Source organism: Terrapene carolina, unplaced genomic scaffold (assembly GCF_002925995.2).
Source record: "Terrapene carolina triunguis isolate 2854851 unplaced genomic scaffold, T_m_triunguis-2.0 Scaffold58, whole genome shotgun sequence".
Classification (NCBI taxonomy): Eukaryota; Metazoa; Chordata; order Testudines; family Emydidae; genus Terrapene; species Terrapene triunguis.
In genome coordinates, this window is record NW_020664409.1 from 29827052 (window position 1) to 29844397 (window position 17346).

Below are 17346 nucleotides of genomic sequence, written 5' to 3' on the forward strand. Positions count from 1 at the left end.
CAACTACTGCACCACTGGGAGTTCCTATGCAAGAGAGGCCTGGGGCTAAACTTGCAGAGATAGGAACAGGTCAGGATTTTAGAGCAATGGCAAAAATCTCTGGAGGAAGTTTAAATAGCATCTGCTGTATTGGCTATTGCCAGTCCAATTAGTTTCTCACTCTCTTGAGCTGTGGAATGTGCAAAATTGCCTGAGGATTAGGTGGGAAAAGTTTACTTTTTAGTTTAAAAATGGCAATAATTCTGCTTAAAGAATGAAAGTACACCTCATCCAACTGAATCTGTGTTAAGGGAAACAAATACCAACAGTTGCTGGCAATTTTGGAGAATTGCTAAAACAGAATTAAGTGATAAGGTCTTTATGGCTTTGTGCATCTACAGACTTGTGACTCTTTTTAGTACAAGGTTATTTGTTTGATCTTTGCCCTGGGTCCTGAATGCATGTAAAATGACACTTTCCAATCCATAGTTGCCTGGGGATCACTAAGTTGCTTTGGCTTGCCCTTTTTACCCTTGTAGTCCAGTAAAGAAATCAGTTCTGGGAAAGTTGCAAAGTCAAATTAAAATGCGCAAATGATTAGCTCTCACAGCACAGCTGTGCAAACTAGTTTATCATGAGACATTAGTAGACACAGAATGATTGAAAGGGTATGGGGGGAAGCTTGTAAATCACCAGCAGTGTTAACCTTAAGAGTTAATAAAATAAAAAAATCTTGCTAGAAAATGTTCTGAGAATTGTATAAAATGATTTTCATTTTACAGAGTTTCCAGTATAGCAGCCACTCAAGTTGGGAGTGGGGAGTGTTTGCAGAGACTAGAGAGCCTGAGGCCTCACAAGCCTCTGAATGTTGAGGTTCTGCAGGGATGGGACCACACACAGCTGCGGACACTGAAGATGTCCATAGAGATGAATTGTCTGTGTGCTGCTTCATTCATGCTTCTCCCTGGCAGCACAGCCTCTGTAGGAACCATGAGGCAATGACTGGATGTCTCATGACTATTCAATAGCTGGATCTTGAAAACCTGAAAAATTTGTGTAGTCCCTTCTCCATGAATCTCCGGTGGAGGGGCATCCACAGAGTTTCAGTGAGGGGGAAACAGTCCTATGGAGGCAGCCTCTCCATGCAGACAGGGGTAGCAGGAGCACTCCTGCCCTTGGTTATCATATTTTAAGAAGCGAAGATATATAAATATCAAGATGGTATAAAAATGTACAGTGTATGGCATTGCATTCTGTTACAATATTTAATACAAATACTTCTCATTAAGAATTCAGTTAAATATCTATTTTTACAAAGCGGCCAAGTTTTCCTGTGTTGTTGGTGTTTTATGTCCTATGAATTCACTTAGGAAGACATAATAGAGGTGAGGGCAGGGCAGGGGACAGGCCATAGAATTATTTATTTAAGTGCTATGTGTTTACATGGAGTGGAACCCATACGCTCCAATGGAGAAAGATTGGGAGAGGTACGCATAGGCTGACCACATATGCAACCACATTTTCAAAACCATCCAGCTATTTTGGGGTACTTCTGTTTTTGGATGCCCAACTTTAGATGTCTTGTGTCTGATTTTCAGAGGTATCAAACATCCTAAGCTCTTATTGATGTCACTAGGACTTCTGAAAATCTGGCCCTTGAGGTCTCAAGTATGGCACCCAAAATCAGCTGCCATGTTTCAAAATGTTGACTTTAAATAACACACACTTCATTAGAGTGAGCAATATAAGTTCATAACCTCTGTGAAAATTCCTTTGTTTGACTGAGCCCCCTCAAGAAACTTGATATTCAAAATAGATTAAACGTACATATTCTTGTAATATTGTTTATTTTCATTCCCATAGCAGTGACTGCAGTTAGTGTGTGATGAAGGATAACTTGCTATTGTTACTTGTTGAAACTGGATTTAAAACTAGCCACATCAGCTGCAGTTTGGCGAGACTATAACAGCTCTAGAAAAAACCCTGTGTAATCAAAAGTAGTGCATTTGTTGTTCAGCCAACTGTGTAATAAGCAAAGAGGCAGTTTAGTTGACTATAGCCAATAGTGAGTAAAAAAAAAAAAAAAAGGTATAATGAGTTTCAAGTAAAGCAAAGGGAGTGAATATCATTTTTTACAGTTACAAACAAATTTGGGGTCCAATCTACAGCCTTTACTCATGGGAGCAACTTAATTGACTTCAAAGGGAGTTGCAGGTGCTCTGCAACTCTCAGGATAAGTCCACAAAACCCTTGAACTTTTGTTTGTCTTCAAAAGTGATCAAAAATTCCCTTTCAGGGACTTATACTGAACCCACTGAAATAAATGGCAAAACTCCTATGGACTTAAGTTGGAGCAGACAAGGACTTAAGTGATTCTCTTTTTACACACACCAGGTGTAACTCCATTAATGTCCATTACATCAGGATAAAATCAGTGTGAGGTAAGAATCAGGCCACTGTGTATGGAACACTGAAGTTGCCCGATTCAGCTTTTGCTTGATTTCTGTTTCCTTCCATGCTGAAAGGAGATGTTAGTATATGATTTTCACTGAAGGAGCCTGTTGGTAGCAAATAACTTTTTCAAATGGGATCCTTAAATGGGCTAGGAGCCTTATATTCTTATATAGAGCCTTATATTCTTGGTAATTACATGACTTTGTTTGGTTTTTAAAACTGTACTGTAGTAGAGAGGGTTTAAAAATCTGTAGATTTTTTCTCTTACTAGGAGTAGTGTTCTAATGATGAGCCATGATCCTGGTTCTCCTCTTGCTGACACCAAAGTAACTCCACTTTGAAGTCAGTGGGCCAGATTCTTTGTTGGTGCAAAATAGCATCTTATTAAGCTCCACTGCAGCCAGTGAAAGTATGCTTATTTACACCTGCTGAGTATCTGGCCCAAAGAGTAAAACTGGAGTGCAGGAGAAAAGAATCAGGTCCAGTGGGTATCAAGTTATAAGAAGATACTCACACCCAAAGCAAACCTGATAAAATTTGTCTTATTACTACTTTAGCATTGGCCGGCATGAACTGCTCCATTTTGGCCAAAATTGGGGGAGGGGGGGGGGTAAGAAAAAATATTTATTCCCCTCCCCCCCCAATATAGATATGAGAGAGAGAGAGTCACCTGAAAAACATTTTGGGAGTGGGGGCAGTGTTCAAAAGCAATTTACTAAATTGCCCACATAGTGATTAAATAATTTTTTTTTCTGTCTAATCATGGCTTGGTAACAGAGAGAGAACATTAAACTATTGGCAACTATCTCATCAACCTTCAAAAACTTCATTTAGGCATTAATGCATTTAGACTGTATTCTGGAGTGGATGAGGGGTGGTAGAAGTGCTGTGGTGCTTGTTTTATATGGTAGTATCAAGTGTTAAAAGTTTTTGCTTGAATTTTGTTTAGGTCTTTCAAGTTGCATATGTCATAATCAAAGCTGCTAATGCTCCCCGACCTGGAAACTGGATTTTGGAACGTTCAGTGGATGGCACTGAGTTCAGACCATGGCAGTATTATGCAATTAGTGACACAGAGTGCTTAACTCGTTATAATGTAACACCAAGACTTGGGCCTCCTACTTACAAGAGAGATGATGAAGTGATCTGCACCTCTTATTATTCCAGGCTAGTTCCATTAGAACATGGAGAGGTATGCTGTCTCTTTTTGCACTTGTCATTCGTGAGCATGAATGTGCACTAATTGCAAGTTTCAGAAATTTTAAATTACAGTTGCACAATTTATGCCTTCCAACATTGTCAGATGCTTTGGATTGTTATGATGCCTTTAATCTCTATTTCATTTACCAATATAACAACTTAAAAAAAAGTTAGGAAAAAATATCTTTGGCTCTGCGTATTCTAGTTATAAACTCTTTGTTGTATCTCTTCACATAATTTGATTATGGCTACTAATTGTGAATTAGATACTTCATCTTGAAAGAATAAAACATAGAGACTTTATGTACAGCCAGGTGTTTAATTTAAAAAAGAACATCTCTTTTTTAGGAGCACCTGGTTTTGTAAGATAAAGCTGCAAACGCTGTCTGAAAGGCTCTGCACAGCTGGAACTGGAAAACAAGCCCTGGCATTGTTTCAGGGACAGAGCATAATTAAAAGAGCTATGCATTGTGCAGGCTCACAGTTGATTGTTCTTTCTTTAACCAAGACTATTCATAGTACTTATGTAATTTATTTCAGAGAGGCAGCAACATAATGAAATGATGCATTAAAATCGGTGGTTAGTCTATTGTGAAAGTCCTCCTTATGTGGTAATAAACCCAATCTTGGCCTATGGAGGTTGCTAGTAACCCTTTGTTTAGTAGAAACCAGTAACTTCTCTTAGAGTCATAGAATATTAGGGTTAGAAGAGACCTCAGGAGGTCATCTAGTCCAACCCCCTGCTCAAAGCAGGACCAACACCAACTAAATCTAGATTCTCTAGATTAAATTCTCTAGATTAAAATAAATTGGAGTATGGACAATTAAGGATTGAAGTGTTACAAACATTGCCTTTTTTACATATTAAATCACAATTTTGGCCCCCACAGAGAAAGAAAACCTGGTGAACCTTCGGTGATTTTAAGTCAAGCATATTTGAATCAAGTATTTATCATAGGGCTGTCCAGAGTGCGTGAAACTGGACACACCGAACTTTAATTGATGGGCCAGGTTATCAGAAAGCCCATATATTCCCTTATTACAGAAGTAATATTTTTTAAAACATTATTTAAAAAAATATTTTCTGTTGAAACATTTTTACTGCATTAGACAAAACTGAAAATATAGGAGAAAAAACTTCTGTGTATGAGGAAATATACATACAAAGCAGAACACAGCTAATAAACCAAATTAGTTATGAAAAAGTGAACAGCTAGTTTTACATCTTACCATATAAATCTTTACAAATTGCACAAGAGACATTCTGTGAGGGATAAATACTGTACTCCTTGCTCATTGTCAGTGTCTCTTCCACATCTGTGAGCAGAAGGGTCCCAGATCTAGTAGATCCAGACGAGTGCATAGAAGGCAAGGAATGATCTTCAGCATACTCCCTCTCCCTCCCCTTTCTTTTGACCCTTCAGAAGTCCCATCACAAGTGGATTCTGTGAACTGGTAATGGTGATTCCAGGAAGATGTGACTCCTAAATCAGGCAGTTAATATTATTAATATTGAAATTGTGACTGAATGCACAATTGATTTGATGTCTCTGTTGATACATTGTACCCAATAACCCCATTTTGTTTGTTTTTGTGGGTTTTTAAGTCTTGATAGAAAGATGTTTGTTATCATAACCGGGTTATAATTAAGCATATAGTGAAGTCAATCCCTCTGTCTAGATTCACACTTCGTTGATCAATGGTAGACCTAGTGCCGATGATCCTTCACAAACACTATTGGAGTTTACTTCTGCACGATATATCCGTCTTCGCCTGCAACGTATTAGAACCCTTAATGCTGACCTCATGACTCTTAGCCACCATGATCCTAAAGACCTTGATCCCATTGTTACCAGAAGGGTAAGCTGATCTTTTGTATCTATTGTTCACCACACTGGACAGTAAAGGCTAAGTACTGTCCGTCTTGATGAAGGACTTGAACCTCAACATTCATGATCAGTAAGGTTTCATGAGGTTGTTAAGTAAACGTTGCCTTCTCTGTAATGTTACTACCAACTGTAAGCCTGCAGGGGACAGCTGTTCCAAAGAAAGTTTTTTCAAAGTTGTTTTTTTCCTTCAGATGAATTGCCATTTAGCTACGAACCATGAGGTAGCATTGCTAACATTTCATCAGCAAAGATAAATATGTGATTTGTTTGATGAAAATGTCACTTTAGGCAAAAAGTAAATATATGAGTTACGTTTCATGTTAGTGTACAGTAATTTTTGGTGTATTAAGTATTTCAGTTGCTAATGTGTTGATACATGAAATCTATTACTTGAAAACAGTAACTTGGTGTGAATTACAATGCTGTCTAATGGATGGAGGATTTTTTTTTAAATTGGATCCTTTTGCCAATTTGTCTTTAAGCCCAAGGGTATTTATTAATATTAATATATACCATTTATATAGAACTTGGAAATATTATCTGATCCTCATGACATCCCTATTTTACACATCCCTGAGACACAAAGAGATTGAACTGACTTGCTCAAGACCACACAGGGAGTCAGGGACATAGCCAATAGTCAGTTCACTGAGTAGGGCATGCTGCCTGTTAAGTTTAACTGGATGCAGTACTACACAAATTAACCAGTGTGTCCCTTTCTTCTTTGTAATTTAGTTGTTTGTCCCCCTTGTTTACTTGACCATGACACATTGGGTAAAACATAATGATTTCATGTATTCACTTGCTAAAGTCTTTCGATTGTTTGTGTGACTATACAGCATGGAGGACCTCATCTGTTGAGGAGAGGGGAATGTGGAGAGTATCTCCAATAAACAGGTTCTCTCCCTTTAAAAATGTCACCAGACTTTAAATCTGAATTCAAAGGGGAATCTTTGAAGGGGCCATTGTGATCAGCTAGTCTGACCTCCTGTACAACACAAGCCATAGAACGGTCCCCAAAATAATTCCTAGAGCATATCTTTTAGAAAAACATCCAATCCTGATTTAAAAATTGAGACTCCACCATGACCTTGGTAAATTCTTCCATTGGTTAATTGCTCTCACCATTTAAAAATGTACACCTTTATTTCCAGTCTGAATTTGTTTAGCTTCAACTTGCAGCCATGGAATCATGTTACACCTTTCTCTGTTAAACTGAAGAGCCCATTATCAAATATTTTTCCCCATGTAGGTACTTTTAGACAGTAATCAAGTCACCCCGACCCTTCTCTTTTTTAAGCTAATTAGACTGAGCTCTCTGAGTATATCACAAGGCATGATTTCTAATCCTTTAATCATTCTCATGGCTCTTCTCTGAACTTTCTCCAATTTATCAACATCCTTCTTGAATGGGCATCAGAACTGGAGACAGTATTTCATCAGTGGTCACACTAGTGCCAAATATAGAGGCAAAAAATAACCTCTCTACTGCTACTTCAGATTCTTCTGTTTATTCATCCCAGGATCTCATTAACTCTTTAGCTCACGTTGGGAGCTCATGGTCAGCTGATTATCTATCACAACCCCCAAATCTTTTTCAGAGTCACTGCTCCCCAAGAAAGAGTCCCCCATCCTCTAAGTATGGCCTACATTCTTTGTTCAGATGTATACATTTACATTTAACCATATTAAAATGCAGATTGTTTGCTTGCACCCAGTTTACCAAGTGAACCAGATCGCTTTGAATCAGTGACCTGTCCTCTTCATTATTTACCATTCCTCCATTTTTTGTGTCATCTGCGATCTTTATCAGTGATGATTTTGTTTTCTTTGTGATCACTGATAAAAATGTTAAATTGAGTAGGGCCAAGAACTGATCCCTGCAGGGCCCCACTGGAAACACACCTGCTTGATGATGCTTCCCTGTATACAATTACATTTTAAGACATGTCATTTAGCCAGATTTTAATCCATTTAATGCGTGCCATGTTAATTTTATATCTTTCTAGTCTTTTAATCAAAATGTTGTGCAGTACCAAGTCAAATGTCTTATAGAAGTCTAAGTATATTACATTAACACTATTATCTTTATCAACCAAAGTTGTAATCTCATCAGAAATATATCAAGTTAATTTGACAGCATTTATTTCCCATAAACTCATACTAATTTGCATTAATTACATTACCCGCCTTTAATTCTTTATTAATTGAGTCCCATATCAGCTTCTCTATTGTCTTGCCTGGGATTGATGTCAGGTTGACAGGCCTATAAACCTGAGTCATCCTGTTTACCCTCTTTAAAAATTGTCACATTAGGTTTCTTCCAGTCTTCTGGAGCTTCCCCAGTGGTCCAAGACCTACTGAAAATCAACAGTAACTGTCCAGCAAGCTACTCATCCAGCTGTTTTAAAATTCTCGGATGCAAGCTATCAGGATCTGCTGATTTAAAAATGTCTGACTTTAGTAGCTTCTGTTTAACATCTTCCAGTGATACTAGTGGAATTGAAAGAGTGATATCTTACCGTATGAAGAGACTATAACATCTGGTTTTACCTCAAATACAGAACAGAAATATTTATTGAACACTTTTGGCTTTTCTGCATTATTGTTTATAATTCTACCATTTACATCTAATAATGGCTCAATTGCATTGTCAGGATTGTTTTTGTTGCTAATGTATTTAAAAATCTTCTTGTCCTTAACTCTGCTGGCCATAAGTTTCTCCATGTGTACTTTTGTCTCCCTTTTCTATTTTCTACAATTCCTAACTTCTGATTTACATTCATTACTATCCACTTTCCCTTTCTTCTATTTGTTATATATTATATTTTTTTCCTCTAAATCAGGTCGGTTTTTTAACCAGAACAGCCTTTTCCCTCAGTTGTGCGATTGTAGCTTTTTGGGCATCTAGTAAAGTGTTCTTAAATGATTCTCAATTATCATTCACATTTTTATGATTAAATTCTTCTTGTGAGCTGATCTGGCTCATAATTGTTTTCACCTTTGTGAAATTGGCCCTATTAAAGCACCAAGTATATATGTTACTGGTCTGAACTTGATTCTGCTTGCACATTACAAATGTGATCGTCATGATCACTTGTACCTAAGCCACCACTAATTTTTAGTTCTGTAATCTGTTCCCCTTTTTCTTAGGACGAGGTCTAACATAGCATTCCACTATGCTGGCTACAATACTTTTTGAGTTAGGAAATTGTTATTTATAATGTTTAGAAATTCCAAGGGTGTTTAGTATTCGCAGCTTGAGACCTCCAACATATGTCACTCCAGATGAAGTCCCCTATGATCACACAGGCTTTTTCCCTACACTTTATAGATAGGTGCATAAGGAGGCAGTCATCCTGTTCCCTAGTGTGATTTGGTGGTCTGTAGCAGACACCAACTAATACCCTACCTTATGCTTTAGCTGTTAGGATATTGATCCATAAGCATTCAAAAAAAATTTTTTTTGGAGTGATCAGTGACTCAGAAACAGGTAATGCTATTTTTGTCATAGACAACCCCCTCCCCCTTGCCCACTCAGTACTCCCTAAGCAGTTATAACCATTGATTTTAATATACCAATTATATGAATCACCCCACCAGATTTCAGTAATACCAATTAGATCGAATTTAAGATAAATGAGCAATTCCAGTTCCTCTTGTTTATTACCCAGGCTCCTAGCATTGGTATTTAGGCAATAGACTATAGAGGTATACTGTCCCCTTATAGTCTAAGGAGTTTCAGTTCAACTGAAGTCACTGAGGACTTTCTGAACGAAAGAAAAAGAAAGAAAGAAAGAAGAAAAGGAGCTAGCTTGCTCCAGCTCCCTTCAGAGAGTCAAAAAAACCTATCAGTAAACTGGTCTGTACACAGAGCACCTACCGCGCCTGTCCCTGTTGAGGCCTTAGACTTGAGTGTCTTGAAGCCTTTCCCCAGAACTCTTGGAAAGACCTTGTTCACAATCCCTGTGAAGTGCCTGCCAAACCTGCTTAAAATGGAGCTGAACCCAGCTGCATCACATCCTGCCTCTTTCTTGCTCTGAAAATTAATCCCTTCCCTGCTGTCCAGATGCATGGGGCTTATACACAGCATCACACACAGCATCTGGTACTTTGCTGTCCTACTGTTTCTTAAGATAAACATTTGAGAAGAGCAATACAGTACATCAAAACTAGCAGCCCAGAGCTAGTGTGAGGGGAAGTTCATGAGCAGGTTTTGAATGAAAGTGGGAATCCCCAGTTTTGAGAACATACACATCAATGCCAGGATTTAAATTAAATTAAAATTCAAGTCTACAGGTTGTTACGTTGCTACCCAGAAAACATTCTGTTATGTCATCTGACCTCCTACATGGCAAAAGGTGGATTTTTTGAAGAGTCAGATTCCGGCTAAGGCAAAAGTACAAATAACCATTGAAATCAGAGAGTTGTGCATGCTTATCCATAATCAGAATTTGTCTCTTAATTATTAAAGACTACAGGGGAAAAGATCTAAAAATTTGCAAAATGGCAAGCTTGCCCAGGTTGCAGATAGTCAATGTTGTCAAATTGTTTGGAACATAGCTGTTCCCAAATCAATTTAATATTGATTTTTTATTGTCCTGTGGAATTTAATAGAAACCTGAAATGTCTCCAACTCACTTCCTTTTCAACCTTACTTTTGTCCAGTATTACTATTCAATAAAGGATATCTCTGTTGGTGGCATGTGTATTTGCTATGGCCATGCTCGAAGCTGCCCACTGGATGAAACCACAAAGGTATGCTTTAATTATTTTTATTTTCACAAAACAGTCTTTTGAATAAAAAGTTTAGTTCTTTGCATAGAGAGAGAAAGATATTATGGGGAAAATCTAAAGGAACATATATAAATTCTGACCTTGATTCAGCAGGTATTTAAAGCAGGTTCCTAACTTTAAGCATGTCCTAACTTAAAGCCGTGAATTGTCCGATTGACATCAATGGGAGTAATAGTGTGATTAAAGTTAGGCACACAGTTAAGTACCATGCAGAAATGAGGCCTAAAAGCTTGATCCTGCAAATACTTATGCACTTTACACATGTAAGTAGTCTCATGTGATTTTGATGGGAATACCGACATGAGTAAAATTAGGCAGGTTAAATCTTTGCAGGATTGAGCCCTTAATGCTTGATCATTTAAGTACTTTGTGGGTGGAACTCTGATTGACTTTAGTAGGAATTCCGTGAAAGGAACACTCCAGCCTCAGGTGCATATGAGGAAGGACACTCCAGTTAATAACTTTCCATCAGTTCATTTGAACAAATGAGGGGCAGAATTATCCTCCAGCACAGTTCTCGTTTCATATTTTCTACAGAAAATTTGAATTGATGTTAATACCATAAGTGCAGATATAGATGTTTTCCCTTTTGTCCTCTTCTTCCGCTCACTTTTTGATATAGCTGGATAATCACCTATACTGAATTTCAACAGAGAAAATGTTCACTGATAATATTACTTCATATATAATCTAAGGTTCCTTTGGTGAAGCAATATATATATGCTACAGGCCAAGTTTTGCAATCTTTACTCATACTGAACTCTGTAGAACTACTCCTGTGAGTAAAGGGATGTAAAATCAGGCCCATAATATGTGCTTTTATTCTTCATTCTGTCTACTTGCTGTAATTTTCCTCCCTTCACTACCTAAACATACACAGTTCTCAGGTAATACACTTTGTTTGGAAGTGAACTATCTTTGTCTTAGCGCCTAAATTTAAACAATGCTTTTGAGTGTAGCAAGGGCACTAAAGACATGATCCTGCAGCTCTCACATGGCAGAGTGATAGGACTTGCTCTGATAGGATACATACCTGAGGAAGGGCCTCCCACATCAGTAAAGGTAGCAGGACTGGGTTCTAGCACATCTATATAATTGCAAAATAGTTGTGGTATTTAAAATTCTGTAGTAGAGTAGATTTGATATTAGTCACTTGGTTGAGTTTTCAGGATCTTGGTAAATGACCTATTTTTTTTAATTTCTACAATTTCTTTTTTAGAAACTGCAATGCCAGTGTGAACATAATACATGCGGAGAGAGCTGCAATGAGTGTTGCCCTGGTTACCATCAAAATCCGTGGAGACCAGGAACTATTTCTGCTGGCAACAAATGTGAGAGTAAGTAGTTACAAAAGTTGAGGTTCTTAATGGTTCCGTAAATGTTTACAGATTTGTTCAATAAGGACCTGATCCAGTTCCCATTGAAATCAATGGAATGGCTAGATCAGGTACTAGAAATAGTAGTTTTCTTAAATTAAAAAAAAAAAATAAACCACACAAGAAGTGGAAGGTATGGTCAAAAATAATAAGATGATAATCATTTGGATTTCCTTTGACATAATAATATATTATTATTATACAATATAATATATAGATATCAATAATAACATTGAGGCTGCGGAAATGACATTTCATAGATGATCAGACAGAAGAGACTTAGTCGTTTATTGTGCTACAATGACATTTAACATTTCCCCATTGGTAATTATGGGTGCTGCTTGTTGCTTAAATATTGTTAAATTCATAATTTAGTCTTCGTTAAACATAGTCATTCTTACAACATGAAAATTCTGAAAAAGCAATCTAAATGGCCAATAAATTGCAAACTATGCTGAATGTCTGGCATAGGCTCTCCCAATAGTTGTATATTCGCACACATTGCTAAGAGTTGTTAGCCACATTTCCTTACCTCCCATCTGTAATGCCTGGAGCAAGCCACAGACATCTAGGAGCCTATTAGGCATAGTTTATTTTCCAGTTGAAGCAGCCCTGTTAGTAGAACCTTTAGAGAATAATTGCATTTAGAGATATAGAATATTTTATTGGTGTACAGGCCCAAGTCTCCTTTCACTTAAATAAGTTTTACACTGGCATAGCTCTAGTGACTTCAGTGGCATTAGTCACTAGTATAAGTGAGGAGAGGAATTAAGCTGATACTCTTCAGTAAGGTAGAATGCTAAAAATGTAAGAACACTTACTCGTAATAACACACTTCACTAAGGGACGATAGGGTTGGGTTATTGTGAGCTACAGAACACTATTAAAAAAAATGTTGTTAACGTTGTGATTGTTTTAAAAGTTACCTGGCCAGGAGTAAGATAAATGGGTATTACTGTTTTTGTACAGCACAGCCAAGGCAAAGCATGCAACTGACATGGATTGCTTTATTGTTCTATTTGTATTTTTTACTCTCTTTATTTTGGATATGCTGTAACTGTTAGAAAATGTAAATAAAAATGTATTTCTTTGCTATTTCTTCTTAGAGTGCAACTGTCATAATAAAGCAGAAGATTGTTATTATCACCAGGGTGTGGCAGATGAGAATAGGAGCATAAATATTCATGGACAGTTCATAGGAGGTGGAGTCTGTATAAATTGTACTCAGCACACTACTGGGATCAACTGTGAGATCTGTGCCGATGGATACTATCGGCCATATAAAGTAAGATTTATCAAACTACGTCCCATTGCTTTGATTAATAATAAATGTCGTCATATGCGTATTTCAATCCATTGAATGTTATTACATTTAATTTCCACACTTAGAGTGTGACTAAAAATTGTAAAGTCTTCTTCATAAATCAGATACCAGTCTTACAGGTTCAGTGTAAATTTAGGCTGATTCTCTAGCATGTTGAAAGGACAATCCCAATTCCTTTGTGATTAAAGAGAACTCTTTTATAGTCATATGTGATTCTTGGAGAAGTGATGAGCTATTGCAATAAACTGTATTCTTCTCAATATTTCATTTAGGAAGTATGTATAGAGTATGCTCTTTCTGTGCCCATCTACATCTTATATCTCATAGTGACTTTCCAGTTCAGTGGTATTAAAGTAGAAACTCTGTCCCTACCCTCATTCATTGGATGCATAGATAGATTTGTTATAATCTGGCTAAAAAGGATAAACATCACTAGAAAATTAATTTTGTTTTACTTCCAGCAAACTAGATAGGTCTCCCTATGTCTGGACGTACTGTGACCAAGTGAGTAACCTCCTATAGCAAGGACATTTATTTTTCTCAGTATGGAACTTTCTCTTTTTCAGATAAGGCATTGATTCAGCAAGTTCATCCACGGGGCACATTAGGGAGCTCAGGTTTATGTTCTCAAGCACAAGTGTGAGTGGAGGCCATGTATAGTTCAAATATAGTTAGGTAGTAGGCACAGTCCTTCACAGAGAGAAGCAATTCTCATGTTACATGCACCCTGCTTCCTTATTCTAAAGAGCACTGAAGAGATACCAGCTTAAGTCTGATTCTTAGCCAGTAAATGACTTGTGTGCTTATGGTTCCAGATTGCCTTAGTCTGGCCCTGAGCTGCCTTGAAGCAAGGGCATGGCTCTCAAAGAGAAATTTGGGACCTCCATTAAAGAGAAAATCTCACTGTTATACGAAGCTTTAGTTTAGTTTCAATGGTCCCTGGCAAGAAACAGCAGTGAATTTTTACGATTTCCACTAATTAGTTTGAGTATAACAGTTAAAATGTACCATTTGTTTTAGGTTTCTCCCTATGAAGATAACCCTTGCCATCCTTGTGACTGTGATCCATTTGGGTCTTTGAGTTCTGACTGCATTAAGGATGATGATCATTCTGATCTTCAGCATGGTAAGGGATCATGAGATGCTTTTTCTGTAAACTTCAGGTGCTCAAAGGTGAGGAAACATTATGCTGTTAAGGTATCACATTAAAATGCCAGTAAATACCTAAAAAAGGAAGGGAGGGAGGGAGGAATAGCTCAATGGTTTGAGCATTGGCCTGCTAAACCCAGGGTTGTGAGTTCAGTCCTTGACAGGGCCACTTAGGGATCTGGGGCAAAATCAGTACTTGGTCCTGCTAGTGAAGGCAGGGGGCTGGACTCAATGACCTCAGGGTCCCTTCCAGTTCTAGGAGATAGAATATCTCCATTTTTTATTTATTTGGGAGGGAAGACAGGAAATACCACATGCTACAGGAGTATAAGATGCCCTTAGGTCTTGATCCTGCAACTTGTTGTGCATGGGTAGAGAGCTCAGCTTGTTAATAACAAGTTACAGGATTGGAGCCTAAAACTGTTACATATATTACACCTCTACCCTGCTATAATGCGACCCGATATAACACGGGTTCGCATATAGTGTGGTAGCAGCAGGGCTCCGGCGGCGTTTAAAGGGTCCGGGGCTCCAGCTGCTGTGGGGAGCCCCGGGCCCTTTAAATCACTGCTGGAGCCCTGCCGCCGCTATCCCGGCGCTGTGGCAGTGGGGCTCGGCCGGCTATTTAAAGGGCCCGGGCTCCCCGCAGCGGCTGGAGCCCGGAGCTCTTTAAATCACAGCTGGAGCCCTGCCGCCGCTACCCCGGGGCTGCAGCAGCGGGGCTCGGGTAGCGCTTTAAAGGGTCCGGGGCTCTGGCTGCTGCGGGAGCCCCGGGCCCTTTAAATCACCGCTGGAGCCCTGCCGCCCCTACCCCGATATAACGGTGTTTCACCTACAACGCGGTAGGGATTTTTGGCTCCCCACAACTGTGTTATATCGGGGTACAGGTGTAGTTCAAACTGTGAATTGATACAGTGGATTTTTTTCCTGGAAGAGGTTCTGTGGCTCTGGTACTCCAACATGAAAAAAATATATACTGGGTTGGTAATATCCGAGCTACCTGTGCAAAATGTGACTAGAGCTATATAGTTTGATAAACGAGACGGTTACATTGCTTCTCCCACTATTCCATATTTCACCCCCAGTCTTCTATTAACCCTTCATGTTTTTCATTATCATTTTTATATTTCAAGGGACTCAGCCAGGTCAGTGTCAATGCAAAGAAGGTTACACAGGAGAAAAATGTGATCGCTGTGCATTTGGCTACAAGGGCTACCCAAGCTGTGTGCACTGTAACTGCAGCCTGGTTGGAAGCATTAACGATGACCCTTGCACAGAACCTTGTCTTTGCAAGGTAAGTGACCTGCTGAGTCTCACTTTGATTTACTGTGAAATCGGTAGCTGGGTTTGTAAGTGCAGTTTTAATAGGGGAAATTACTTCATACTTTTGTCATCTATTATGTCGTACTATCATAGCAAGTAACTGAGATTTAAACATCTCCTTCTGACAGGGATTTGAATGAGAATTAGCAGCATATTTCTGTTACAGTAGAGAAGCTGTGATAAGCTGTGTAGCATGATTCTATATATTCCAGATAGAAAGTTCCATATAAAAGCAAATGCCAGACTGCATTAAAACAACTGTGTTTGTGTTTTGTGGATAGGTTGGTGGTGTTCTTTAAAATACATCATTCTTGTTGAGCAGTTAGAGGGTATATTGAAAACATTTAATTTATACCATGTAATTCTACATATTTGAAATTTTTTTTATAGTTCTGAAAAATTAAATTGAGACCTATACGTGAACACTAATTTTATTTTAATTATTTAATTACAAAACATAAACTGTAACATGATATTTAAAAATTAGAGACCTAGTTTGCAGACTATTTTCTTGGGCAAATGCAAATTTGTAATATCAGTAAATGTAAGTTCTCATTAAATTTCATGCACGTGTGGTTTCTGCAGAACCTTGATGTGAAGTTGTATTTTAATATTTGAAGATGTTGCACTTATTTTTCAGCAACCAAAGGTAGCAAATTGTTTGTTCTTGCCAGGTATGACACTAGCCAAAAAACAAACAAACAACAAAACAGTGGTTAACATGACAATTTTTGTAAAACTGTTCTGACCTCTTGCATAACTTATCTGATCTAAAACCTTGAACACATGAACAAACAAAAAGTCAGACTGCAAATAGGAAGCAGCTTTAGTGGCCAAGTTAAACAAGAAACACTAATGGCTACTTTACTCTGGTATAAATCAGAAGTAAAACATATGTAGTCAATGAAGTGAGCTGGTGCAAATTTGGACAAGATTCAGGCGTGTTTTTAATGCATCACTGAGAGGCACTGGGTGAGAGACAACCAGCAAAGGGGCACTGGGAGGAGCAGGCAGGGCCGTCCGGGGGGGGGGCAAGTGGGGCAATTTGCCCCGGGCCCCGCAGAGGCCCCCACGAGAGTTTTTCGGGGCCCCTGGAGCGGGGTCCTTCACACGCTCCTGGGAACCCCGGAGCTTCTTCCGCTCCAGGTCTTCGGCGGCAGTTCGGCGGCGGGGAGTCCTTCCGCCCCGGGACCCGCCGCCGAAGTGCCCTGAAGACCCGCGGCGGGGGGTCCTTCCGCCCCGGGACCCGCCGCCGAAGTGCCCTGAAGACCCGCGGCGGGGGGTCCTTCCGCCCCGGGACCCACTGCCGAAGTGCCCTGAAGACCCGCGGCGGGGGGTCCTTCCGCCCCGGGACCCGCCGCCGAAGCGCCAAGTCTTTGGCGGCAATCGGCCCCCACCGCCGAAGACCCCAGGCCCCCTGAATCCTCTGGGCGGCCCTGGGAGCAGGTGTTCAGAACTGGGTGAGAGGAGCAAGTTTTCTGCCCCAGAAAACAAGTGTAGATGAGGAGGGCTACTGCATTCCAACTCCCCGGAGACTGAAAACACAGTATTGACAAACTCCCCCAATTTTAGCAGAAGCTTTATGATATTTTGTATTTTTCTTGACAGCCCAGCTCCTGGAGTCATGTAATTAGATAAGTATCTCAGCTTTCGTTTTAGCCCCCGTGCTTATAGAGAAAAACTTGAAAATGTAACCCAAATGCACCCAAAAGATTCAGAAACCAGATGGAAACCAAATGAAAAAACAAACAAAATTTATTATTTTGTACAAAAAAATCATGATTTTTAAGCTAGTCTCATGATTTTTCAGCACTTGGGTTTGGCAATTTTACAGACAGTAAGAAGGTAACTTGGG

General features: G+C 39.1%; 1 protein-coding gene across 1 annotated transcript in view; it reads left to right on the top strand.

Moving 5' to 3' along the window:
• The window catches only part of LAMA1 (laminin subunit alpha 1), a 147831-nt gene that overhangs the window by 44459 nt on the left and 86026 nt on the right, over positions 1-17346 (top strand). Inside the window, exons 5-11 of the mRNA XM_026659235.2 lie at positions 3383-3625; positions 5314-5493; positions 10191-10280; positions 11539-11656; positions 12802-12980; positions 14040-14145; positions 15302-15462. Of these exons, the coding sequence (XP_026515020.2) occupies positions 3383-3625; positions 5314-5493; positions 10191-10280; positions 11539-11656; positions 12802-12980; positions 14040-14145; positions 15302-15462 (1077 nt within the window). The remainder of the gene's footprint in view (positions 1-3382; positions 3626-5313; positions 5494-10190; positions 10281-11538; positions 11657-12801; positions 12981-14039; positions 14146-15301; positions 15463-17346) is intronic.